General features: G+C 33.4%; 2 protein-coding genes across 5 annotated transcripts; one reads left to right on the forward strand and one right to left on the reverse strand.

Annotated features, from left to right (window-relative positions):
• Positions 1 to 2,282: 2,282 nt before the first annotated feature.
• Positions 2,283 to 13,357, forward strand: LOC120085971 (uncharacterized). 4 transcript variants are annotated; one of them, XR_005484099.2, is made up of 13 exons: positions 2,283 to 2,654; positions 3,959 to 4,423; positions 5,312 to 5,374; positions 5,903 to 6,097; positions 6,415 to 6,561; positions 6,672 to 6,821; positions 7,314 to 7,538; positions 8,690 to 8,932; positions 10,711 to 10,974; positions 11,293 to 11,469; positions 12,088 to 12,149; positions 12,443 to 12,553; positions 12,664 to 13,357. XR_005484099.2 is itself a non-coding variant. In XM_039042326.2 (12 exons), the coding sequence occupies exons 1-12, from the start codon at positions 2,429 to 2,431 to the stop codon at positions 13,141 to 13,143; spliced, it is 2,697 nt and encodes an 898-aa protein (XP_038898254.1). In that variant the 5' UTR covers positions 2,283 to 2,428; the 3' UTR covers positions 13,144 to 13,357. The 4 variants fall into 4 exon arrangements, 2 of the variants coding, with proteins under 2 accessions (XP_038898254.1, XP_038898255.1); XR_016532244.1 differs by having other exon boundaries at positions 12,443 to 12,549; XM_039042326.2 differs by lacking the exon at positions 12,443 to 12,553.
• A 1,191-nt stretch (positions 13,358 to 14,548) lies between these two features.
• On the reverse strand, positions 14,549 to 19,004 carry LOC120087228 (uncharacterized). The gene is made up of 2 exons (XM_039044141.2): positions 18,567 to 19,004; positions 14,549 to 16,335 (listed from the first exon to the last, which is right to left on the reverse strand). The coding sequence occupies exons 1-2, from the start codon at positions 18,815 to 18,817 to the stop codon at positions 14,937 to 14,939; spliced, it is 1,650 nt and encodes a 549-aa protein (XP_038900069.1). The 5' UTR covers positions 18,818 to 19,004; the 3' UTR covers positions 14,549 to 14,936.
• Positions 19,005 to 21,883: the final 2,879 nt, after the last annotated feature.

Below are 21,883 nucleotides of genomic sequence, written 5' to 3' on the forward strand. Positions count from 1 at the left end.
TTGATGTCTATTAGTTAATTCAAAAGAATTATGATTAATTAAGTTTAACTATTTTTTCATCCCTATTAAAATTAGTTTTAAAATTTCACTTTATAATTATTTTAGACTAATTAATGAACTTAGCATCAAAATTGAGAGTGAGTATTTAGTAAAAAAAATTGAGGTTTAAAAGTATAAAATTTGAAACTTTGGGACAAAATTGAAACAAAACTCAAAACTAAATAACAAAAAGTGTAACATTTTGAAATCTAGAGACTAAATTGAGATAACACTCAAAAGTTAAGGACTAAAAGTGTAATATTAGAAAACCTAAAGACCATATAGAAACTAGATTCAAAATTTAGGAAAAAAATGCATTTTCCAAAAGTTAAATTATAATGTAAACTGAGTACAAAGAGATTTATAACCTTGAAATCTAACTTAAATAGGGAAGATTAAAGTAAATAAGAGCTTCTAGTTTAAAAAAACAACTTAGACAGATTTTAGGAAGAATTTGAGAGAATCAGAGGAAATTTGAGAAGTTGAGACATGAAATTGGGTTGAGTGTGTGAAGAAAGTGAAAATGAAATGGATTATTTATGAGGTAAAAAATAATTAAGAAAATTAAAATGAAAAAAATATGAAAATAAAATCAATATATATAGTGATTTAGAAAGTATTTGAAAAATTGAACTATTTGATGGAAAACTAAGGTTGACAACGGGGCCGGGCAGGGGAATCCTCATCTCCGTCTCGCGGGGGTATTTTCCCTTCCCCGCCGGAGAAATGGCCCCTGCGAAGACCCATCCCCGTTTCCTTTTAAAATATATATGTATATATATATATTAAAAAATAAAAAAAAATAACTAGGGACGGGGTCAGGGATAGGGCGGGGCCGTCCCCGACCTGGGACCCGGTTGTAGTCCCCGATTTGACTCCGACCCTACTAGAATTTTTGTTAACCCTATAGAAAATTATTGTGAAATTAGATACAAGAATAAAAAAGGAATTAGAATAAAAGAGAGAAAAAATATAAATATAAAATAGAAGAAGGACAAGCCTAGGAGTTAACTTTTTTTTTTTTTTTTTTTTAATATCATACCATTTATAATGTAAATTATATACATATTTTAATTTAAAACAAATTAATTGAGGGCATTTTTTGTTCAACTTTTTAAGAATTTATCTTTTGGGGAAAAAAAGTCATTTTTGAAAAATGTTAGAGTATTTGATAACCTCTCAAAATAAATTTTAAAAAAATGGCGAAACAAGTTCATTTGAGAGAAACATTTGAAATAAGTTTTTAGAAAATAGATTAATCTCTCACTAATTTGTATAATACATAAAATTATAAAAATACCCTACCATGGTTGTCACCAACTACAAGTATCCCTCAATTGGCCACCTTTTGCAATAAATCCAATCCAAAATTATCATCGCACAACAACCACCTTCAGAAATTATCCTACACCAACTACAACCACCACAATCGTCGCCCATCTCCTACGACAACGACGACCACCAACATCTCTCATAATCACACCTCCAACGACGGTAAACTTTAGTGACCACCTCCAACGACAAATTTTGTTGAGCACCATGGGTGGCTAACTTTAGTGAACAACTTTGAAAACTACCTTTGATGACCACCAATGTTGACCAATTTTAGCGACCATCCTAAATGACCAACTCTAACGACCATCTATAGTGACCACCTTTGTCGATCAACTTTAGCTACCAATGTTAGTGACCACCTTTGACAATCACTCCCGTAACCAACTCCAAGAACGACTACCTCCCAACTTCATCGTCCAACTACATCAATTATCTTCAACAATCAACTATGACTAACTCCAATTATTAATTAGATCGATCATATGCGCACAAAAAAAAACTCAACAAAAAGATTTTTAAATACAAAATTAAAATAATTAGTTGTTAGTGTTTGATAGTAATTTGACTATAATAGAAATACTTTAAAGTACATAACTTATCAAACAAACTTCTATATAAAAACAATCCCAAGAAGTATAACCAAACATGAGTATTTAAATTTTAGAAAGTCTTCATAAAAAAGGTTTGAATGAAAATGACATTTTGAAAACATTTATCCAAACAAGCCCTAACCATGGTAAAAAAGAAAAATAGAAAAAAAAAATTCTAAATAATAGAATTGCTTTTCCTAAAAACCCTAAACCTCACAATCACAAATACAATAAAATGGAGGGTAAAATGGTCCAAAATGGACCATCTCCCATTCACGTTTCCAGCTTGTTTTTAAAATTACAGGTTCGTATTTACTTACTTTTCAGATACAAAATTCCAAAAACAAACAAAAGGAAAGAAAGAAAGAAAAATACTGTATCTGCATTGGTTTTCCAGAAAAAGGCTCTCTAACATCTTCCTCCTCTGATTCTGTGCCCCCACCTGCCGGAATTCATCTCCTCCGATGAACGGAGACAAACACCCGCCGGAGCTGGAACCAAACACGATAGTGGAAGAGAAGGAGGAGGAGGAGGAGGAGGATGAAGAAGAGCGAACTGTTTTGCTACGGAAGACATTTCGTCAACACGCCCAATCTAGCATCTCATCCACTGACAGCGACGATATGTTCTCCGGCGATTCCCAGGGACTTAAATTCGTCATTCGAGATCAACAACAACAACAAAAACGAGGTATTAGTTTCGGCATCGCTGTTTCCATTTTTTTGTTCTCTTCCCGTTCTTGCAATTCACTCCACTCGCCATTCGGTGGTGGAATTTGGCATTCTGATTCTCCATGAGTCTGGAGAGGTCTGGAACAGTCCGCCATTGTTGCGGTACTGTTTCGACGACCAAAAGGTCAAAATGAAGCTTTCTTGGGAGAAAATACAGTTAAATTTATCCCTTACTTTGGCGTCTTTATAACAAAATACTTCCTAGATTTGAGAATCTACTCGATTACGTTAATTCCAATCTCTGTTAGTACCAAAATAGTCGATTGCAATCCCGTAAATCTTGGCAAAGAAGAACAAGATCAATGAATTTGACGGAAAGAGTGGGGGAAAAACAAGCTTCTCCTTGACGAAGACTAGGTGTTCGACAAAAGCAAAAAGAGGGCCATGGTTTGGTTTGATTTGTTACCTAATTCTAATTCTTAATTAATTCTCTTAATTGCAGTGTTAATTTTACGAAACTTTTCTTCATAACTAAATCATTTACACGTCATCATTGTTCATAAAAATCAATAATTTATTCTCTTTTGTTTTCCGGCCGGTGCATTTTTTTTTTTTTCCAAACAATCCAACATCATATTAGAACTTACTAAATACCACCAATTCTTATGTAATAGACTTCGTAATTTTTCTAGGCCAATTTGGACTGGGTCCGGTCTAACGGTACCTACGTGGCGGTTTTTTTAATTTTTTATTTATTTTAAATTTTTGGGGAGAAATAAGGACCATTGAATACCCACGAATTTAATGAAGCTTTGAAAAGATTGTACTTTCGAGCTATTTGCTTTAACAATTTTGTTCTTGTTGCTGGTAATTTGTTGCAATAAGCGTAAAGAATAATAGAGTTATTGAACGTTTGTGTTTTGAAATTTTTACTCCATGGATTCTTTCCCCAGGCTCGGAATTGAGTTTTGTAACCAAGCAAGAACAGGAACCTTAGTAAAATTGTATCTACCCAAAACAAATCGAAGGGGATTTTTTAATTTTCTTAATTATGCTACTGTTAGAACGATGGAAATTTTGTTCTTCTCGCCCTTGAACATGTTAAGTGGATCTTATTATGATAATTAGTACTGTTGTAAGTGTAACGAATCATAATCAGTGTGATAAGCAGACCTCCTCCGCCTTTATGAACAGGGACCGACAAATTATTCCAAATCTGGGTATTTATTTGGAAATCTGATTTTACTTCCTATCTTGTGATTTCTTCTTGTCGCTCTTGAATTGCGTGGATATAAACTTGTTTTCGCAACTGTGTAACTTCAGGTTCTGGATATTCAAATGGATCTTCTCGGTTGGAAATTGATGGTCATCATCCAATTTATGAAGTAATTCCTACTGAAGTCACCACAAGGAAAACAGACGCTCAAAATGGTAGTACGATCAAGTTCCAGCGTGATCAGAGCCGACCTTTAGCTGCTGCTAATCCACCATCGAACGGAGCAATTGAGGAGCAAGCTTCATATTATACTTCTCTCGATAATGGGACTACTGGATATAAAAGAGTGGAATTGAGGACAGAAAATGGAATTGAAGTGGCAGATTTATATCTTGAAAGGATATATGAGAAACCCAGCTCACATAATTTCTACTGTCCTAACTGTCAGGCTTGTATAACAAAGGTGATCATACGTGATAGGGAATGGGTAGATAATACTGTTTCTGCACCAGTTCCTACTCAGGTTGATAAATTCAGATGCACATCTTGCCTTAGTTTCCTCACCCCTATAGGTGCGTTTCTAATTCTTGTTGGAGAATTGATATTTATTGCATGGTTCATACTCTCCTGCAGCAGTTGGTCCTTTAAAAGGGGGGCAAAAACTCTGCATAATTTTGAAAACTGTTGCCATTAATGGATTTGCAACTTATTGATTTTGAAAGAAAAGCATGCCCGTTAGTAGTCCAAGAGGATGCCAGTTGCAGTTGCTGATTGAGGCTTTAAATTTAAGAAATTTTAGAGTTAGACTCGTAAGGGGGTATTTGGGGTAAGGAGTTGGCTATTATAGCACTAGGTTACTGTAGTTGAGTTATAATAGTTTGTGATTGGGGTGTAGATTATTTTAGTTTGGGTTATAATAGTATGTGTTTGAGGTATAAACTATTTTAGTTTGAAAAGGAAATAGTAAACATTGTAGCAAAGAATAAAAAATGACGAATGTAAAATAGTAAAAACTGTAGCTAATGGATATTTTAAAATAGTGTTGACTGTAGTTACTTGGGGAATACAAAATAGTATTTATTGTAACAAGAGGTGGTTATTATAGTCTTAGACCAGTCTTTCCTCAAACACAGCCTAAGTCTCAAGTTACTGTAATATCCTAGCTTTTAGGTTAAGGTTACTCAACACTTCGAAGATTATGTGGGAGTTGACTTGAAATCATGCAACTGTTTCATCCTTGTTTGCAATGTTTCATATAATTTAGCAGTGGGAAGAGACTTTTTGAATATTGTCTAAGCCTTTGGAAACAGTCATGGTTAAATCATGTTCCGGTTTAATTTATTTCCATTTGTAACATTTCCAAACCTCATAACAAATGGGTCTTACAGTAGATGTTTATATGTTGTCAAATAAATGGGTCTTACCAGGATTCCTGAGTTAAACCATTTTTCAATGAGCAGGTACATGGCTCTTTCCTAGATTGGCTTCTCCTGACCCTGAGGAAGAAGTTCCATCTGGACCAGGTATCTGATTTTGCACATGTTTGTGGTGCTTTATGTCTAATTTTCTTTTGTTTTAAACTTTTGAATTTTTTAACCATGCTTGCTGTAAGAATTTTACTAGTGAATCAATGTTGATAGTTTCCCGACCAAGTCCTCACTATCAGCATGGAGAAAAAGTCTGATAACCCTCTTAATTCATTCATGTAACTGCATTCCATCCTCGGTTTTCTTCTAAGAAGTTCAAAGCAGAAGAAGAAAGTTCATCATTTGCTTCCACAGCTATTGTTCTGATCTCCTTCTCAAAAAGGGTGGAACAATACTTTGCAATTTGAAATTGATTTTCCATATTTTAATTATAAGGGAGCAGCTAAAGCTATAAATATTGGCAATGATTTGGTTTCTTTACATGGATTACTTTCTACTATCTATAGAATGTTCAAGCATAACTTTATAAGGATATATGGTTGGAGGAATATCAAAGGCGTAGCAGTAAGATATATGGCGTGAGTCAAAGCATTTTCATGGCCATTTCCTTAAATATGTATGCAGGAAATGACGTTGAAAACTTAGGGATCAGGGAAGAAAGTCAAGTTGATAGAGCTCCAGTTCCTGCTCAGTCAGTTGATTATGCAGTAACCGATAAAAATGAAGATGATCATGCTGCAGCCCAGGCTCATCCTTCACTTAAAGCAACAAGTGAAGAGGGAATAATTGTACGAGAAGAAACATTGGCTAGCAATAAAGGTGCGGAAAAGAATTTTATCTTGTATCATTTAAAACAAACACTCCCAGAAATAACTCAGGGCCGTACTATGAGGGGCAGCTAAAGCCAGAAATATTAGCAATGATTTGGTTTCTTGACATGCAGAAATTACTTTCTCATGTCTATATAACTTAAAAGCATAGACTTGTGAGGATATAGGTTGGAGAAATATCAAAGTGATAGGACCCAAATATATTGAAAGATAAACGATACCCAAACTAAATTCCTGTCACAAACCTGAAATATAACATTAAATCAAAGCGTTCTCATGATCTTTTCCTACTAAATATGCATGCAGGAAAAGGAAATAACGTTGAAAACATAGAGTTCAGAGAAAGAGATATACTTCAAGTTCAGGAAACAAGAGATTCCCAAAAAAGTCAAGTTGAAAGAGCTCCAGTTCCCGACCAGTCAGTTAATTATGCAGTAGCTGATAAAAATGAAGGTGATCAGCCATAACATCCTATAGCAAGAAAACTGTGGAAAAGTCCTTTATATTGTATTATTTTAACTAAAAACTACCAAAATTAACTCAAGACTGTACATTTTGGGCAGTCGTACCTGATCCATCAGTTGGTAATGCAGTAGCTGATCAAACACGAGACATCCATGCGGTATCTAATTCAAAGCCAACTCATCCTTCACTTAACATGAAAGTTGCTGAGGAAGGAGCTGTGCAAGATAAGGGAGTGAAAAGCATACAAGGTAGGGGCAAAGTTTTAATAATTTATACTGGACGTTATGACCTGTAGTAGCTCATGCTTTTTTAGCACTTACGTGTGTGTGTGTTTCCTTTTTTCTTTTTTTCTTTTTTTTTTAAAATTATAGTGATTTCTTAAGTTAACATTCTTTAGAAAACAGACTTACAAGCAGTGATTTCAAGCGTTTAGTGTTTCAAAAGGAAATGCATTCCAATAAAGATGAAAATAGTTGAGGTTTTGTTTATTCATTGATTTATTGTTTTTTAAAAAAATTCTTCTGGTTATTAAAAAAGTTATTTCTTCAGTATTATATTGATTGTAGAAAAGTATAATGTTATATAGATTAAAGGGGTAAATGATGGAAAATGAGAAAAGACAGTTTGGAGGACTTTGCTATTTGAACTTGCTATGTGGTAAAGAAAACAATTAACGCTAAGGTAGTATTTGATATAACTTTGAAGCATCTTTGGCCAATTTCTTGTGATTCTTGGTGCAGGAAACAAGATTGAGAGCATCATAGTTGGAAGGCCAGACCCACTGCTAGAATCAGCTGAAACAATATATGATCAAGAAATTCAAGCTGATTCCATAAATAAAACCCTAGTTCCTGATCAGCTGGATGAATTTGATATGTGGACCAATGACAACTCCCTAGAAAATAAAGTAGATTCTACTGAATATTCGAGCATACTAGATGGTGCTAAGGAGGACACCAAGAAAGGTAACCATTGGGTTTTACCTTTTGTTTTTTGTTTTTTTGTTCTTTTATAGGAAACAATAATGCCATTCTAAAATAAAGAAATACGAGGAGCCAAGAGAGTTTATGGAAAAGGACTTTCTTGACAATGCTTCAACATTGAGTAGCGGTTTGCAGTCCATCTTTGTTGGGTGGTGACTTTGTTGTAGTAAGATAACACCAAAATAATCTAATGAGACTGTTACTACTCATGGAAAAATTATATCCATTTATTCACGTTCACCTCCGTCTTGATGTTCCAATATGGAACCACCTTTTTACCTGATCAACAGATAGAGACAGTGGTCTTTTCCTGTAGTGATAGAATGTCTTCTTCAATTGGGAAGAATAAGTTCCAGCTATTCAAGATTCACATATTTTATAGGACAATCTTTGATCGCTTTTCATTTCTCCTTGAAATTGGTAATTTTACTTTGGTTTTGGCCTTTTTCCTTTTTAGGATATAGTTATTGATTCTGATTTCTATATGATTAATGGTAGAAAAGTCGTTGTGGTAATTAGCTTCCCAGGGAATCGATCTCAGTTCACATAACTGTTGGGGTGGGGGGGTTCTATAAGTATGCTTTTTAGTAGAGTTGTATCCAAAGTGAATCTCAAATATCACAATAAACTATGTCGGGCACTCATTTATATTTGCTTGCCAAAACCTTGCCAAAGTTCAAATGTTGGTGATAACAAGTTAAGGATGAATGAATATCAATGTACATGGACTTTAAAAAGCTGGAAATCATTGAAAGAAGAATATTCATTATGGAGAATTAATTTAAGGATTGCCGTACCAGGTAAACAATTCATGTTTAATTCACAATTCAGCTTATCTAGATTTGTTTCTTACAGGCATAACTGCAGTACTTGATTTGATTTTTATTGGACGCAGAGAATTCAGCTTCAGTAATGTTATGCATGAATCTATTTTCTCCAAATTTTGTGAGTGGTAGCCATTGTACTTTCATACTGCAACATAAGCTCTAATGTTGGACATGCGTTACCACTCCTTGTTTCTCGTAAATCTGTATCGAGTTAACATAGATGACTTCAAATCAAGTGTTTCAGATGATAGTGCATAAACTAAAAGTTCAGTCTTGGAATTTACTTACCTTGTGCGTTTGATGCAGGAATTACTGTTGAGAACATTGTAGTTGGAATACCATACACATCACATGAGTTGAATGGATCAATGCAGGATGTAGATAATCAAACTTCAACAGTAAACAAAGTGGACGTTCAGAATCAATCAAATGGATTTTCAGTATTATCGGAGTCTGAAACTGATGCTAAAGTTAATTTGACACGGGGTCATACTTCTCTTGAAGCAATGATGGCTGAGACTGTAACAGATACATCTGATGAAAAAAGAGGTATGGTACAAGCATTACATCTTCAAGTGAGGACTGGAAGTTTATTTTATTGGATTATGCTATCAATCACATTTAGCATGTTCTCAAGAATGGTTTTGAATCTCTACAATAGCTCCTGCTGTGTACTCGTATCAAATATGTTTTTGGAAAAATCCATGCTGAAGTATTTTTGGAGGAGCATCTCATAAAATTTCTTGGTTTAAGGTCAGGTACTACCAAGCTTTACTAGGGGAAATACTTCACAGATGTTCTAATGGAGTTCTGATTCAGTTGGTATATGAGAGGAAACAGAGGATTTTGATGTAGGAGTTGGAGAGTGAGATGTTGTGGTTGAATTTATGGGTGCTTTAGAATCGTTGGTTGGGCTCATGACAAACGAAATAAAAGATTCTAAAATGTCATTCTGGCTATCTACCATGGCCACAAGTTGGCTTCTTGGGAGGAGGGATGTTGATAGATGCAGGATTCAATTTGTGTGCGAGTGTCAAGGGAAGGACGTCATGTGTGGGACAGTTGGAGGTGAAAAGTGAGAACTGAGAATTAAATTAGTAGAGTCTGCGGTAAATAAAATTTGGTGAATTGGTTAGAAATAGCGAGGGAATACAATGGGAGTAGCTTGTTCAGGGGAACGTATATATAACTATCGGTTAGGGAACTCAACTCATTAGATGATAAGGGAGAAGGAGAAACTTAAATATCTTCATAATTATGTATTCTTAAAGTACTACAAAAGGTCAAGATCAGCTTTAACTCAAACACTTAAGAAGGCGTCTTTACCTCTTTTAAGATGTCATAGTTTCAAATCCCTATTCCCACATGAGGCATACTATTCTAAAAAAACTACTTATGAGAGAAACACTAAACGACATTTATTTTCTTTGAGTTACAATAACTTGGGGAGGGGAGATTAAAACTCTATCCTCATGGTCAGGAGTGTATGTCTTATGTTGGTTGAGTTATGCCTATGCTCATGTTGGCACTAGACCACATTTATATAATTTCAAATGGACTAAAGTGTATATCTTCTAATCTATTCTCGAAAGTCTAATATTACTTGTCTATAATCTAAAAATAAATTATAATAATTACTACTTTATAATTTCAAAACCACAAAAAACAAACGCATAGATTTGTAGAAGTACCTGTAATGAAAATTTACTTTAAATAGTTTTAGTGATGACATGACATGGCAAAGCATTATTCTATTAAAACCTTTTTCATATGGTAAACTAATAAATAATACTTTAGTCCTAACTGAATACCAAACAGCAAAAACATATGATAATATATCAAATATTAGAATTATTTTTTATTCTCATCTGTTATTAATGCTTAATTTGGCTCGAAACTTCAAACAACTATGGTGGATAGAGTTGTCTTGAGACGTTGAAGAGAGAGTGTTGATTTCTTTTACACATCCGCACACACTCACGTAAAAGTTCTATACATCTTCCATTTTTGTATTTTATTTTTCCCTCGAAGTATTTTCCTTCTTAATGGTGCGTATAAGAAGCTTAATGCAAGTATAATACTATCGTAAAATACCTTGTTTGATACGAAACCACTTATAAGAGGCTTCTTAACTCTTGAAACCAGAATATAATAGGAGCCTTGGTGACTAATGATTTCTAAAATGATGTGATTTGAGAGAGCTAAATGAAATTATAACTTGATGATTCCAATATTTAATGTATAAAATAAAAATGATTTCATGCTATCTTTGCCGTAAACTCTCATGTCTTACTATTATGATCATATCTTACTAAATTCTTATGCAGGTATTAATGTTGAGAATGTTGTGGTTGGAATTCCATACCCATCCCTAGAGTCAAAGGGGAGGCTGCTTGATCGATTTTGTCTACCTGCATTGTTAAACAAAGCTCCTGTTCCTGATCAATCAGCTGCAGTTGCTGAAACAGATATCCGAAAAACACCAGAAACTGTAGAAGCTACCGTGCCTGATTCTTCTCCAGTTTCTTCTTCCCTTGCAGCACCAACTGCTGCTGAGAGAGTAACAGACAGTGCAGTGGGCAGTCGTGAAGGTATTGTCAGCCTGGGATGTTGTCTTTCTAGTCACACTGAAAGAATTAGCACCACATTTTTTAAGCTCATTCACGATTTCACATAACAATAACATGTCAGATATATACTTGTTACTTTTTCTTTTAAATGAAGCATACACTTTTGATTCTTGAGTTTTGACCTAAGTGTTGCTTTGAAGTATGGAAAAATCTTGGCTTTGGTCCCTGCTGTTAATTTTCTGCTGCTACAATGACAGAAAGATTTATTGGATTTTTTCTGTTTTTGAGGTATAGTTTTTCTCTTTTAGTTTTGAGACTGATATGATATCAATTTATTAGTTGAAGCAGGACCTGTGACTATATCCATTGGTGAATCTCTGGATGAACAAGTACAACCTGAACCAAGTAGGTATAACAGGTGGGAAATTGTGAAAAGTATAGTTTATGGTGGTTTAGCTGAATCAATTACGAGCCTCGGCATTGTGGCATCTGCAGCAAGTGCCAATACTGAAACAGGTACCATTTACTCTACGTTTTCCCATCCTGCTTATGGCATGTTGATTATCATTTGATCAATCAGTATGGGATGCTTATAAGTCACGGATATTAATTTTTTAGTGGCAGATCGTGATTCATCTAGTTTGTTAGACTCAAAATAGTTGTTAACATACCAATCCATTTTCCCTTGGATTCTACCAAACTAACCAATCATGAAATTTATGGGATACATGGATCGACTTGATTTTATTCACACTGAATAGGTTGATAGGTCAATTTTCTTCTTTTCTTAAACTCAACCATTTAATACGACCTTTCTTGATCAGGATTTATTCTATAGGTAGTACCTAAACTCAAGCATTTAATATTTTCGGGATAAGAGAACATAAAACTTAATTGCAGGGAAAAATCAACATTTTGAAATCCAGTTGTCTGCATACATTTTTGGGTCCTCAAGAGATGCTAAAGCACGGACATCTCATGTTCCACCATAATAGAGAAACATATATACTTTTGAAACGTGATATATCTTGGTTTTTTGAGTTCAAATCTGAACTAAATTACTTGTTTCACTGATTAAAAAATGGTGCCTCTAACTTTTCGAAAGATTAATCTCTTTTAATGTCCTTTTTGCAGGGAACATTGTAGTTTTGGCGTTGGCAAACCTGATTAGTGGGTTTTTTATCCTTGGACATAATGTGAGTAACTGTATTTATGATAAAACCTCAGAGATGAATGTTTATTAAATTTAGGAAGAATACTAAGAAAGAAAAATGGTAGAAGGGAATTGGGGAGACTCCTTTCACTCTCTTACAGAGTCCACTAAATTAGGCTCCTCTCCTTCCCCCTGCTTATTGAAGTCTATTTCATGTGAAGTTGCCTTTCTTTCTATAGACAAATTGGACGAACTTGAGGCCTATCACTTCAGGCAAAAATTGTTTCGTCTTAACATTTTCATTTCATGTCTTAACGTGTTTATTTCATGTCACAGTACATTTAGAAAAGATAACCATGCGTAACAATCCATGAGGCAAATCCAAGATGTCATTCAAATGTTTTTAGTACGCTTTCCATTGATTACTGTACTCAATCACTAAGGCAGGTTGTTTTTTTCGAGTCCCAGCATTTTTTCGTATTACATTGTTCGAAAGTCCATTGCATTAAGTTTGTTAAATCAGACTCTCTTTCATTAAACATACACAAAATTTGCAGTTGACGGGACTCAAGAGCGAGCAGTTCAGGACATCTAATGAAACAGATTACGAACGCATAGACCGATACGAAGTAGTACTGGGAAACCGAGAGAATTACATTCTACATTTCACTCTTGCTATCTTCTCGTTTGTACTCTTCGGTCTAGTCCCTCCTCTCGTTTACGGTTTTTCTTTCACCAAGAGCAATGACAAGGATCTCAAGCTTGCAGCAGTGGCAGGAGCTTCTCTTTTATGTGTCATATTGCTTGCTTTTGGGAAGGCTTACATCCAGAGGCCAAATAGGTGGGATGTGTACGTCAAAATTGTAGCGTCTTACATCGTTATAGCGGCTGGGGCCGGAGGTTTCTCATATTTGGCCGGTGATCTGATTGACAAGCTCATTAAGAAATATGGTTGGTTTGAGGAAAACCCAGCATTCAACCTGAGTCTGCCCCTTCCAGAGATGAGTTTGGCGAAACCTGCATGGGGATCGTCATGAAGTAGGTTCAAATATGAAGTTAGAATATTTAGCTTTTAAACTACTTTTCATTTGTAGCAATTTTCTCTTGAATCTAAATTTTCTTGATCCTTGAAGTGATTTTTGTCTCTCCCATCTCCTTTTTATATTCTGCCATCACATACCACTGTCTAATGATGAAAGGTTTTTATCCGGAATAAAATTAAATCACATGGAAGAATATGTGAATTTTGCATCTCAATTTTCTCAATGGCTATGGAAAATGTAGTCTAAAATATTTTTGTATTACAAATTTTTTATAAGTTGCATCCATCCTTTTGCAGTATTCTCGATCGTTCAATCACAGTTTGTCACATGATAATTTTACTGTCTTTTTCTTAAATACTTTTTAGTTTATGTTATGTGATTGGAGATGGCTATATAAAGATAGATGCAGTCTAAGATGTATATGTTCTCAAATTTTATTAACTAGTAACTAGTGTCCTATTTGAATTGCAATCTGCTTTGTTTCTGAATGATTCAATAGTATTGTATATTTATAACATTCACTTTATTGATCAATATAAAAAAACCTTGGGATAGGAATTCTGAAAATTCCAAAGCTATAAAATATATATAGCAAAATCCACAGAAAATCCTTAAATGCATATACATAGGTTACAGGGTTTAGTTTCCAAATTTGCAAAATTGTACCGTGTTTTTTAACTTTAAAAAGTGCAATAACTTCTAAACTTTCTATTTTATGTTAAATAAATTGTGGAACTATAAAAGCTTCAAATAAATTCAATTCTATATCCAACAAATATGACATTCAATATTTTATTAAATTAATGAATATATTCGAGATAAAAGTTGAATTTTTGTATAATTGAGCCATAGACTTTCAAATTTTGTATATAATAGATTTATAAATTTTGATAAATATCAAATAAGACAAAGGACCTATTAAATATAATTAGAAAATTCAAATACCTATTAGACACTAAATTGAAGTTGAGATACCTATACCTAATAAATGACCTATTAGACCCAAAATTTAAACTCCAAGAATCCATCAAAGAAACTAACATTTTGAGGCTGTTTGGGGCGCTGAGATGATATAGGATGTAAGAAGTTCTGATGTCTGGAAATTTTGATAGAGTATGAACAATCGAATATGATCAAGTATGTAAAAATATTGAGATGATATACGATACACGAAAGGAAAATGACAGTGAGATACAAAAAATGTTCCGAAAAGAGCCCACGAACAATTAAAATCGATGAGATAGAATAATGGGTCTTCAAACACAGATGATATAGGATGTGGTACCATCTCATGTTGGGCCCTCAAACAACCCAAATTCAACCCACACAAATCAAAGTAAGGGAGTACATTAATAATTTAACATGTAAAATTAAACGAAGAAAAGAACGGTCTAACATGTTGGTCTAAAGCACTCAAAATCTCAAATTAATTCACATATTTGCAGTGTCCTGTTTACAAAAAGGGCATCACAAAATGGTGCTTAATTTAGAATAAGCACACCCCAAAAAAAGAAGAAAAGAAAAAAATAATCCCAGACATTTTTTCATCTGGTTCTTCTATTTTTTACTCTTTTTTCCCCTCCAATCAAGAATTAAGTCACAATAATTTTACAATTACAATGAAGAATGTAGAAGGAAAATTTTCTTATTCTCCTCAAATTGGGTCTCTGCACAGGTGAAGAAATGAGTAAGCCGTATCTAAGTTTAAATAAAATGGGAACCAAATACACTAACAAACCTTAATATTTGTTCCCCCCTTTTTCTTGTGTGTGTGGAATGGTAATTCATCAGAACATCCATCTTGGGGAAGAATGAGCAGCAGCAGTGCTTTGCCTTGGTCTGTTAACTTGTTCCAAACTGTTTCGCTTCTTCATGATCGAGGAGACCGTCGGGCTGTAGTAGTCATTGCTTCTGTAAGATCCAGCCCCTTGAGAATACATCTTCCTTCCATTTCTGAAGCTTCTTTGATTCTCTAGCATTGTTCGGCGAGCCATGGGATTACTTTGGACTGATCCCCATCTATTGTAGTTTACACAACTCTGACTCCTTCCGACCTGCTGAAAATGCCCTTCTCTAGGACTTGTATAGTTTCGGCTCTCTGCAGTTTCTGCAGAGTACATTGTTGTCTCTCCCTCGCTGCTATACCCGTTTTGCATTCCTGAAACTTCCACGGGAGATGAACACGACTGAACTTCACTTAACGCCCCATTGACAGAATTTGTTGAGGCAACCTCTTCTGCATTTTCGATAGGATCGACAAGTTTTCTGTCCATGGTTTTTCCCTGTCTCAATTGGTTCTGTTGAGAAACATCCTTTGTGGAATTTTCATCAGAGCTGAGTGGTGGGGTTTGTCTGGTAGGATGTGCAGTAATCACAGTCGTGGAAACTCTTGGAGGAAAGTTGATATCCAGAAGATGTGTCGGCGTGGTTTCCCTTTTGCGAACAGGAACTGCAATCAACTTTGGCGTTTCATATATTTCAGGAGTAGGAATTCCTTGCACATGGTTCACATGTAGGTTATTCATCGGAGCCTCTTCCTTGATAGTGTTTGTCGTAGCGGAATAGCTCGGTCCGGGCAGATCCCTGGTTTTCGAGACTATATTTGATGGTGATGGTGTTTCCTCATCATTCGCTTCCATTGGCTTAAAAACTTGCCTCAATGTGAAGGAAGAAGAATGCTCACTCTTTTGTCCTGAAGACATCAATCTTATGAGTTGTGGCTTTGGTTTGTTAAGTTCATCAAGACTACCTTCCCAATGTTGGTTTAACCAATCACAAATAATTGGTAGGGGAATCCCAAATTGCATAGGAAGATCCTTCTTCCAAGAAGATGAAGTTGATGAAGAAGTTGATGATGATTTGGTATTTGGAGATGTAGCTAGTTTCATGGGATCGCATACCATGAATGCAAGGTTACCTTGTGCATCAAATCCAGCAGACCCAGGACTCCATGTTACTCCATCTGTTGACAATTTTATCAGGTTATCAGTGGCAATAACCACCTTCCCTTCGCTAATGATTATTTCATCTTTCTCGGAATATCCCAAGAGGTAAACAGCATTGCCGAGATCAAGATTCGGTTTAGAACATATCTTCAAGTGCTGAAGCTGCTGAGAGTTGGAGTCTCCATCCACTGCATCTAATCCCACAATTGTAAGATCCAAAACGGAACTTGTAATGAAAAACCTACAACCAAAGTAAATTTCAAAAATTTCTTGTAAACTTCCAAGCAAATCATCGACATAAAATGATTCACATGGCATGTAAAGTTAATAAAAGTGAAAGGCCGACAGTCTCAGAAGAATACAGCGATTCCACCTGTATACGATATGAATCAATTACTAATTTCTTTAATTAAAAAATGGTGTATCAAGAGCCCCCACTCCTAGCATTTTGCTCGTGGCTCACCTTGTTAATCCCTAAAGAGAGATTTGCCTCCCAAGGGCCAACTTCGGAAGACAACAAAGGATTTTAAATTATTTAATTGTCTCGCCAGAGTGCTAGAAAAGACAAGTGTATAATTACAAAGTACTCGGTGATATATGAGGATAGTTTTACCTCAAAATGCTGTGCAGGGAATCATGAGAAAAAATCAAAGCGTAAAAGATCAGTGAAAATAGGATACATAATTCTTCTCCAAACAAAACTTCTTTTTGGTACAGAAAAATTGAAACCTATAACCTGTAAACAGAAAAGGAAAGGAAAGAACACAATTTTCATTCTTAATGAGGGAAAATATTGTGGAGCCTAGAGGGGTGGAAGAGGCAAATCACTTTTACAAGTTCCCTAATGGCATTTCCTAGTTGAACTTGTGGGAAGCTATATCCAAAACTTCAATTTATTTCCTCACCACATACACCAATCAAATTTTCCTCTCAATGTAAGTATTTCATCTCCCAAATCAATCACTCTAACTTTGCTCATGTCCATGCACGAGTATTTCCTTTTAAATTTTCTGTTTTCATATATTCAACCTAAGTAGTTGACTTTTAGCATTTGAATGCAACTTAACTACCATGGATTTGATGGCATCAGCAATCAGTTTACAAAAAATTATAATTTCTACAAATCAAATCTTCCTTTAAAAATGATGCATTTTGTAGAATCACCAGTAATTAAAGAAGAATGCTCCTCTTCATATTACCAGGTATTGAATCATATACAGAAAAATCATAGGATCAATGTTAGCTTCCCTATTCAGTATGATAAAGAAGTTTGCCTGAAGGAGTTATGCACACATCTTCATAGATATTAGGAAAAGCTCATTTTTACCCCTATACTTAGCCTAGTAAGTCAATTTTAATTCTTAACCTTAACCTTAAATTTTCAATTTCACTAGTTGTATTGTATGTATATCCTAAATTTGAATACGTAGTGAAACTACATCCTCAAAACTAAATTAGAAAATTGCTCACATATCGATGATAATTCATGAAAAATTCAACCAACAAAACACTTAAAAATCAAACTATGAAGATTTTCAAGCTTAACCATGAAAATATTGAAACCTAGCTACAAGATCAAGCAAATAAAATGGAAAATTCAACAACAAAATGCTTGAACCTAGGACGTATTAATAGCCACAAAGTCTCATATAGCTATAGAAGTGCTCACATCTAGCCAAAAATCTCCAGAACTAGACTTACTGAGCCAAGTATGAGGGATGCTGAACCAAGTGTATTGTTATATTTGCTAAATAATTGACATGCAGTTTGGTACAACTTCCTGGTATCTTTAGATTTTGTCACAGCACGAACTGAAATAATAAAACTATTCCAAGTATCTTACTAAAGTGTCTAATTAATGCATATTTCTCAGGCCTAAACATCATTTATGGCAAACAATCACTACCCTAGAAGCTGCAAGTCCACAGTTCTCCCAAGCAGAGAAACAAGCAATGAAGATCCAATGATCACTTGGCTAATGTAGATGAAACTTTTACCAAGTGAATTAGAGGCATAACCTACATGCCTATAAATCAACAGTGACATGAACAATAATTGCAGATTTTTTAAACTCTGTCCCATGATTTTGACATTCCAACAGAAATGCAACGGAGACACCTTTTCCCAAGCCCTTCAAATCTCCATATTTTTAAAGGGCAACAAATGAATCAAAGGGAAAGAAAACACAAAATGGAATTTGAATCTGTAATAATCAAAGCAACTGATTTTGAAATTTAAAAAGTAAATGAACTATTCTAAAACTCAATCGGAAAAAAACCAAAACTCCAACCATTGAACTTGCATACAGTCACTTCATCCATCAATTTCCTTATCCCAACAATATCCAGCAAACAAAACAAAAGCAAAAACAATCCCACAAACGAGACACTAACTTTTCCTAATCCTAATCTCTTCAACATGTCTTCCATCTTTGCTACATTACCCAGAACAGAAAAAAGCAAGATAAATCACCTGTGAGGAACAAGGGTGGCAGCGACGCCGTTTTGGAGGCGGATCTCGCAACTCTCAGCAGCAGAAACGGAAGGAAGATTGACATGGGTGGTCAAAAGAAGGCTCCGGTGGATTAAAAAAGCGGTGCCGGAGGCTCCATTGGCGGAGATACGAGCCATGGCGGGGCCTTTGCCGGAAAAAATGGTGGCCTTGGTTCTCTCAGACTTGCCGACCCCTTTACAGAAGCACAAAGAATCACCCAAAACACCCATGATTGGAAATGGGAGGAAGTCGAATCTGATGGAACTATGGATCTAGAAGAAGAAATTGCAGCATTTGAGTGAGAGAGACAATGTAAAGTGTTGAAATGTGAAATGGGTCACCATTTTTGTGTCCTATACACAGAATTAGAGAGAGAAAAGGGGGAATTTGCCGAGTTTTTTGTTAGTAAAGAAGCCAAGGAAGGTGGTGTTATTTGTAATTTGAGGACTGACTTTGAGTTTGAATCTTCTTTTTTCTTTACGGATGTTTGAACACCGCACCTCTAACTTTAAAATTGATAGTATAATGTCAGTTGAGTTATGTTTTCTTTTACACGTTGAATTTGAATGTTGGTATTAATATTTGAGAAATTTTTAATTTTTACAATTAATTATCAAGTTGTATTAACTTTTTTAATATAATAGAGGCATGAATTTAAACCAAGGTCTCTAACACGTACTATATATATTTGTTGTAGTCAAGTTGTATCAATCTTAATTATAAAATTTCAATTTTATTAATTCTAAACCACTTGATAAATTGTATCAATTTTAGCACTAAACTTTTAATTTCGTCAATTCAAACTTTAAACTTGATAAATTGTATCAATTTTACCCTAATAGAACTTAAATAAGGGTGTAAATTGATACAGTTATTCAAGTTTGAATTGATACGGTTATTCAAATTTGAGATTTAAATCGATGAAATTGAAAATTTATGATTATAATTGAGATTTAAAATGATAAAGTCATGTATGCGACTTGGGAGTGATTTTGAAATTATTAAAATCACTTTTGTCACAGCTAAAATTAGTTTGGAATATGTCTTTAATCACTCAAAATTAATTTAATATATAATTTTACACTTTTAAATCAAATTTTTATTTTATCAAAATAGTTCTGAATCATTAAAACCAGGTGTCATTATGATTTTAAAACGGGCAAAAATAATTTTAACTATTTTTAAATCACTTTCAAATATGTCCAAATTTAAAAAGGTCAAGATTACCATTAATACAACAAACCAAGTTTAAGTTAAAAAAAATGAATTTTTCCCTTAATATTATCATTATTCAATTTTGAAGGTGAAAATTCGAAGATGTAACATCTTAGTCGAACATATAGATTTTAATTAGTTGAGTTGCATCTAATATATTCAATTTTGATTCATAATGTCATAAATTAATTGACATTTTCATTGTATATATAAAAGTTGCTTATAAAATGTTACTAATACATTTAAGTAGGTTATATTATAAGTTTAACTCATAACCTTCTTAGATTCATGTCAAGTGGTATTTGAGCTTTATTATTGTTATTATTATTATTATTATTATTAATTTTTTCAAAATATCTTAACTTTAAAATTTTTAATAAGATTCTAAACTCTTAATTTAGTCTCTAATAGAGTAAAATTTTTAATAAATCTCTAAATTTCTTGAGTTTTCATTTTTATATCTAATAAATGATCGTCAACTTATTTGACATTTTAATTTATAAAAATGCCAAACATAATTGAAGATAAAAGGGAGAGTTTAAATGTTTTATTATACACAAAATTTAATTATTATTATATTGAAAATATTATAGACATATTATATATAAAATTGAAAGTTTAGCGATATAATTTGACATGTTAAAATTCCAAGTACTTATTAAATTCAAAATTGTGTATTTAAAGACCTTGACATTTTTTAAACTTAATGACCTATTAGATATAAATCAAAAATTAAAGGACATTAGATACATACATAAAAGTTAAGAGACTAAATTTGCAACTTAACTATATATATATATATATAGTAAAATTATCTAGTCTATGAATGGTAACATTTAGATTTACATTTATTAGGTTTCTTATATTTAAAAACAGTCTAAAAGTTTAAACATTCAGTCTTATAAAAAAATGCCTATTAGATTTTTAAGGGTCATTTGATATAAAATTAGTGTTATATGTCTCTATTTTTCTTTTTTTAAGAAATAATTTTGTTCGATAATCATTTTTTATTTTTTTCTAAATTAGAAAAAAAATGTTTATAAAAGATGATCAAGTTCAAGAAATTACAACACAAGGTCTAAATTTTTTATTTTTTCTTTGTAAATGTGTTTGTGATATATTCGACATTTTTTTAACTAAAAAAAATTATTTGACATTGTTATTAACCAACATATTGATTATATAAAAATTTAGAACTTCATATGTATTATTCACAAGATATTAGACACAAACCTCAAAATTGAGAAAGAAACTAGTGAATCGACTTTTTTATATATATAATATTCATATATATATATATTTTAGGCTAACATTAACAATAAAAGAAAATACAATCTAATTTCCTCATCAAGAATGATGAGAGAATATTATCTAAAAAACGCATTAGAAGAAAAACTCTAAGATGATGCTACAGCCGCAAAAACGTGAATAACTTTATTTACAAATTGAAAGTAATAATACAAAAAAAATGTGAATAACTTTATTTACAAATTGAAAGTAATAATACAAAAAAATAATGTCCTTTAAATATATATATATATATTAACAAAAAAAAAATTAAAAATTAAGAATTCACATTTTCATGAGATAGTAGGGAGAGGAATAGAGAGAGAGAGAGAAAGAAAGCGTGTGGGGAATAGAGAGTTGTGTTGTGGTGCCTCAAAAACACTCCATTTTTTGGAGGGAAAATGTGGATTACGCATAGTCACCCCCACATTTTATCAAACTCTCTTAGTATCATGACACGTGTCCATTCTTCCCCGTAACATTCTTTCCAAATTTTACAATAAATATTTAGCCTAAAAAATAATAAATAAAATATGCGTCTATAAACTAGCTTCTTTTCAAATATAGAAAAATAAATAAAAATATTTATAAAATATAATAAAATTCTCAAATCTATCAATAACAGATATAGACTTCTATCAATGTCTATCAAAGTATATATCATTGATACCCTGAAATTTTGTTATCTTTTATAAATATTTTCAGCAATTTTATCATTTGAAATAATTTTCCACTATTTAATTGACATGAGGCATATTCTCCCAATCAAAATGTCACTTACTTGAATTTTTCTC

Source organism: Benincasa hispida, chromosome 9 (genome assembly GCF_027475165.1).
Source record: "Benincasa hispida cultivar pf3 chromosome 9, pf3_genome.v1.1, whole genome shotgun sequence".
Taxonomy (NCBI): domain Eukaryota; kingdom Viridiplantae; phylum Streptophyta; class Magnoliopsida; order Cucurbitales; family Cucurbitaceae; genus Benincasa; species Benincasa hispida.